At 50.3% G+C, this 6,400-nt stretch overlaps 1 protein-coding gene across 1 annotated transcript in view; it reads left to right on the top strand.

Moving 5' to 3' along the window:
• Positions 1 to 6,400, top strand: part of TGFB3 (transforming growth factor, beta 3) — a 25,265-nt gene that overhangs the window by 11,569 nt on the left and 7,296 nt on the right. The window contains exon 4 of the mRNA XM_010844366.1: positions 5,354 to 5,461. Within this exon, the coding sequence (XP_010842668.1) occupies positions 5,354 to 5,461 (108 nt within the window). The remainder of the gene's footprint in view (positions 1 to 5,353; positions 5,462 to 6,400) is intronic.

Genomic DNA, 6,400 nt, shown 5'->3' with positions numbered 1-6,400 from the left:
GGGTGGGGCCCGTCATCAGATGCTCAGCGGGAGTCTCTGTGAAGAAGGAGCTGGTGCACTGAGGTCTGAGGGATGAGAAAGAGCCAGTCTGTGAAGGTCAGGATAAAGGATGTGCTAAAGCAAAAGCAATGAGACCCAGGCTCAGTTTGTTCTGGCAGCAGCAGACTGCCTGGTGTGACTGGAGCTGCGGGGCTCAGCGAGGACCAGGAGCCAAAATATAGGACCCGCCAGGCCATGGTCAGGCATTAGAACTTATTCCAAGTGTGAAGAGATGTCCTAGGAGGGTTACAAGCAGGGCTGGGAATGTAGGGTGAGGTGATTTGGTTTAAGATCCTCTGGTTGTCACGAGGTCAAGGGAAGAGGTTAGGGGCCACTGCAGCAACCCACGTGAGAGCGCTGTGGGCTTTGGCTGGGGCAGTTTGCTCTGTATTTTGGGTTGGTTCTGTATTTTGGAGGCGGAGCCAATAGGATTGATTGGGCTGATTAGGTGTGGGGTGAGAGGACAGAAGAGGAGTCTAGATGACTCTGAAGATTTGGGACTGAACACCCAGATGGTAACTCTTACTGAAATAAGGAGGCCTGGGAGACGAGCAGGTTTGGAGGTAGGTTCTATTTTGTTGATTAAGTTTGAAAGGCCTGGTAGTCAGTCATACAAATAGGGCTGTCTAGTACGCATATCAGACTTCCTGTGGTCCAAATCTCTCCTCCACTGGTTCTGCTTCCTCACCTTCCCTGCATGCCTCACAGAGCCATTTTAAAGATCCATTGTATTTCAGAGAACCTCCAAGTTTTCGGCTCATTATGTGAGTGCTGTGTGTGGCCACTCGGTTGTGTCGACTGTGCGACCCCATGGACTGTAGCCCTCCAGGCTCCTCTGTCCAGGGAATCTTCTGGGCAAGAATACTGGAATAGGTTGTCATTTCCTACTCCAGGGGATCTTCTCAAACCAGCAGTTGAACCGTCTTATGCCTCCTGCATTGGCAGATGGATTCTTTACCACTGCGCCACCTGGGAAGCCCGTTATGGGAGAGTGAGCTTCTATTAGGTCAGGTGAGGAAATGGATGCCCAGAGAAGTTAAGTGGCTCGACCAGTCTTTGAGCCTGGATTAGAACTTGAACTTCCTGACTAACAGTCTTGGGGACTCAGGACATCACACTCCACTATTTCTCCTCTTCTTTACTTGGTGGCACTTCCTGGTCTGTGCTCAGTGGGGTGAGGGCACCTAAGGCAGTCCTGTCTGTTCCTTGTATCCCTCTTGCGAAGAATTTTCTGCCTTCATCAGCTGCCGTGGCTCCACAGTCCACCCACATATGGATACCCAGAGTCCCTGGGACAGGTGGGGCCTTCCTTGTCCTCCTTGATGGTTTAGGAAGTTAAGGGTTAATGCTCGAAGGCAGAGATCACAAACATGTTGGCCTATGTATTGTTTTCAATTTAACTAGCGGTTAACAGTTTTTACGAGAAGGCAATGGCACCCCACTCCAGTACTCTTGCCTGGAAAATCCCATGGATGGAGGAGTCTGGTAGGCTGCAGTCCATGGGGTCGCTAAGAGTCGGACACGACTGAGTGACTTCACTTTCACTTTTTACTTTTATGCATTGGAGAAGGAAATGGCAACCCACTCCAGTGTTCTTGCCTGGAGAATCCCAGGGATGCGGGAGCCTGGTGGGCTGCCGTCTGTGGGGTCGCAGAGAGTCGGACACGACTGAAGTGACTTAGCATAGCATAACAGTTTTAATTAATGTCCGGAGATTTCACATAAAACCTAGACACTCGACTTTTCTTGACAAATGGGTAACGATCCATCAGAGATGAGTAGGACCACCTCTTGAAGGTGGGGCATGTGGTCTTCATGTCACCCCAGGCCCCACCATTCCCCAGTGTTCTCCATGAGTGAGGCTGGTAGCCCCAGTTCAGCATGACGCACTGGCTCACTTTGCTCACATAACCTGCTGGGCTCTCTCGGCATCTGAGTGTGCAGGCTCCCATCTGAGGGGCATAACCTGGTGGCTGAGCTGACAGATTGTGGGCTGGAGGTCCTGCCTCAGCTCCAAGGGTACCGGGAACCCCATCGGATCTCCCCAGCTGCACACGAAAGGAGGAAACCTCGGAGAACCCAGGCGCATCAGCTGACGGCAGCACCGTGGGAAATCTGACTCAGCCAGCAAACTGCCTAGAACTCAACATGGCTACAAAGAAGAGAGGCGGGGAAATTCATCTCTTAGCTTCCCTGTCTGATTCTGATCGGCTCCACCTGGATTTCTTTGAAGCCCTCGGCACTTAGAGTTCTTATTTTCACAGCTGCAGAACTCAATGAGAAGTTTGCATTGAGAATGATTTCCATCCTCCTTGAGACATCAAAAAAGATAATTTCGTAATAAAACCTATGGGTGTCCCACCCACCATCCACACCGCTGCCAATTCTGAGGTTAGTTCTTCCCTGGAACCTTCCGTTCCCACTCCAGCAGATGCTGCCCACCCCGTGTTCGGGGGAGTCAGACACAGACCTTTACTCTGCAGAGTTTCTGAGTCTCTTGAGGGTTCTTGGCCCCAAACAAAGTGGTAAATGGACTGCAAATGGAGGAGTCGGCGGTGTGGACTGTGAGGAAACTGAGTCACAGGTCCAGTCTTGTATTAGTTCAGCAAACATCAGAGAGCCTGCTCTGCACCAGTTCCCTTCTGGGCTAAGAGCCAGCTGGAGCCCTCTCCAGGGTTGGGGGCCCAGTCCCCACCCTCTTGTGCAATTGGTCCAATGTGTTGGCTCTGTGTGCAGAGCCAGGCCTCCCCGAGCAGGGCGGGTGGGGAGCACGCCAAGTGCCTCGGCTCAGGACAGGGGCACACTGGGAAAACACAACTGTTTTGTGTCTCAGTGACTGGGTGGGCATCTTCCTTGGTGGTCCCTGCTGGGCCCTCTTTGTTTCTCTTTGTTTCGAACAGTCATGAGTGTGGCTGTGATGTCAGGCTGCCTGTGTTTTAATCTTGGTTCTACCACTTACTGGACACCCCCATCAAGCCATTTAATTTTCCCTGAGCCTCAGTGTCCTCATGTGGATAATGGTTGGGGAGAAATAACAGTCCCTGCTCTGTAGGATTAGTATGATTACATACATGAGTTAGGGAGAAGGCAATGGCACCCCACTCCAGTACTGTTGCCTGGAAAATCCCATGGATGGAGGAGCCTGGTAGGCTGCAGTCCATGGGGTCACTAAGAGTTGGACACAACTGAGCGACTTCACTTTCACTTTCCACTTTCATGCATTGGAGAAGGAAATGGCAACCCACTCCAGTGTTCTTGCCTGAAGAATCCCATGGACGGAGAAGCCTGGTGGGCTGCCATCTATGGGGTCGCACAGAGTGGGACATGACTGAAGCGACTTAGCAGCAGCAGCATACATGAGTTAAGGCATGCAGAGTCTTAGAGCATGTAGGCAGCAACGCTCAACAAACGTTGGTGATTGTCCCCATCATTCTGTGAGCCTCCTACCTAGACGGAGCCTGTTAGCTAAGCCAGGCACCATCTCACATTCACCACCTGTACCCTAACCCTAACTGTCCCCAACACGTCTGCATCTCACCCTTCTAACTCACAGACCCATGGGACTTTCAGTCTCTCCTGGACTGAAAATTCTTCTGGGTAATAGAAGTGTACTATTTTTTATGTAGTTTTATGTTTTTATGTTTTATGTAGCCCGTTTCAGCTACTCCAGCTCCTACTACCTGCCTTAAACCAGAAAGAGTACACTCCTTATGCCTCCCTCTCTGTTCACTTCTAGTTCTCCATCTCGGGCTCAGCATCCTTCTTATGTTGACTCCTCCCCTCCCTACCAGAGCTCACCTGGAACAGAAGGCTCAGCAGGTGTCAATGTGTCCCAGATGCTGCCATGACTAGGGTGGGATAGATAAAGCTGGGATCTGGAGTTTATGGAAGAAGGGACTGAGCTGGTTTTTTGTTTTGTTTTTTTTGATTATTTATGACTGTGCTCATCTTTGTTGCTGAGTGTGGGCTTCCTGTAATTGTGGACAGCAGGGGCTACTCTCTAGTTGCGGTGCACAGGCTTCTCATTGCGGTGGCTTCTCTCGTTGCAGAGCATGGGATCCAGGGGGCACGGGCTTCAGTAGTCTAGGCAAGTGGGCTCAGCAGTTGTGGTCCCGGGCTCTGGAGCACAGGCTCAGGAGTTGTGGTCCCGGGCTCTGGAGCACAGGCTCAGGAGTTGTGGCCCACGCGCTTAGTTGCTCTGCAGCATGTGGGATCTTCCCAGATCAGGGATGGAACCCGTATCTCCTGCATTGGCAGGCGGATTCTTTCCCACTGAGCCACTGGGGAAGCCCCTTGAGCTGGTTTTTAACCAGTAGAACTGGGACATCCAGGTCTGCCCAACGCTGCCTGCGGTCTCTGGGGTTGGGCCATTCTGCCCATGAGAAGGATGCTGAGCTGGGCTGGACTCTTTGGGGTTTTCCCTGATGACATCAGATTTCGGGAAGACTCCAGGTTGGCCCCAGGGCTGGATGCTCACATAGAACTAGGGTGATCTCAGCTGACCCTGAGCTCAGAGGTCATCGCCCACGTCCTCCCATACCTGGGCACTGCCCTGGATCAAGAGAGCTTCCCTGGTTCTTACCCACCAGAATTGGCACGATCCTAGACTCAACCTGGTTTCCCTGTACAAAACTACTGGATTCAGTTGAAATTTTTCATTTATTTTTCTCCCTTTCTTCCTTCCAGTTTATATTCAACCCCTTTTAGTAATTTCCTTGCTTTTCCAGTTTTAGTTACCAAAATACCTAATCCCACAGCCAATAGGAGAAAGGGCCAGAGCTGGCCTTTTAGCCCCAGAATATGAGTCACCAAACCCTGGCAGTCCAGGCTTCCTCACACTTGTCACCTCTTGTTCCTCTTCCTCTCTGCTCCATCCTTTCTCAGCGGGTTGGTTGAAAGTCTCCTCTCCCAGCTGACACGTTGGGGAGCGGGGGGTGACTGTTTCCCTCCTCCTTTCCTGCACCCTCATTCTTTCGCCCTACTAGGCTGGTGACAGCTTTTCCCTAATACCATCCTTGGAAAAATAGATGACTATTAAAATTCTCCTGCATGAGGCCCACTAGTTTATGTCTCCATTTGGTGACATATAACACAACAGAAATACGAGGCAACATGCTCATAAAGGTCCTCAATAGCTCTGGGAGCACTTTGTCTCCTGTGACCCTCAGTCCACTCTGGCCCCATGACTGTGTGTGGCAGGAGAGACCTTGGCTCGTGCGTGTGTGGCTGTGGGTAGACAGCTACGTGGGTATGTGGGCTGCGAGCTTCATCACGCAGACTGCTTTTCTCACCAGCTCTGTGTCTTATTTTGCAGAATCCAACTTAGGTCTGGAAATCAGCATCCACTGTCCCTGTCACACCTTTCAGCCCAATGGGGATATCCTGGAAAACATTCAAGAGCTGATGGAAATCAAATTCAAAGGTAACAAAAGGGATATTTATGGTAGGATGGGTGGGGGGAGTTAATAAAGCTAGATAAAACAGGAGACCCCTGGCTAGACCCTGAGAAGAGGAAGCAAGCTCCCTCACAGAGATGGCTGACTGTTTTGTATCGGGTTGGCCAGAAAGTTCTTTTGGGTTTTTTCCATATTCTGTTTTGTCCTCAAAGCAAGAACTCCCTATTCTGTAGAGAGTGCATGAGCATCTGGAAGACAGTATTGTGCTGATAAGACCTCTGAAATCATATAGGCAAGCTGGTCTACTTCTCTGTACTCAGTCAGCAAACTAGGGGTGAGAGTACCTCTTTCATAGGGCTGTCATGAAATTATATGAGCTTACATATGTGAAATAGAGTGCTTGGATACTCAGCAAATGAGAGTTGTCTTCACTTCCCCTAAAAGAAATGAACTTTGGTGGCCATGAGCATGAGCTCTCTGACTGCTGGGCTTTCCAGATGTTGCAGAGCCCACCCAAGGCATGTCATCTGGGTTTGAGCTGCTTGGGGCCTCAGGGTGCTTGCATGGAGAGGGCAAAATAGTTGAGAGACATTTCTGGTTTTCTAGTATGTTTTCAAGGTGCTGAGCCTAGACAGTCTCTGAATTTCAGAGAAATTATGTTTTCTTTGCGGAGCCCTGTTGTGGGTTCACAGAGGCACTCCTGAGGCCAAGTGGTTTGTCAAAGTCAAACTAACCAATTTAAAACCTAAGGTCAGAGATGTATCTGGAAAAAGGTACCCATTTCAGGGCCTCTCTTGACCCCCAGCCCTGGGAAGTCCTTCATGAACTTTATTTCTGAACCAAATTTTTTTTTTTTGGCTGTACTGAGGGTCCCTTGGACTGCAAGGAGATCCAACCAGTCCATCCTAAAGGAGATCAGTCCTGGGTGTTCACTGGAAGGACTGATGCTGAAGCTGAAACTCCAA

Source organism: Bison bison, unplaced genomic scaffold, assembly GCF_000754665.1.
Source record: "Bison bison bison isolate TAMUID 2011002044 unplaced genomic scaffold, Bison_UMD1.0 scf7180017864201, whole genome shotgun sequence".
NCBI classification, from domain to species: domain Eukaryota; kingdom Metazoa; phylum Chordata; class Mammalia; order Artiodactyla; family Bovidae; genus Bison; species Bison bison.
This window is presented reverse-complemented; position numbering and strand designations above follow the sequence as displayed.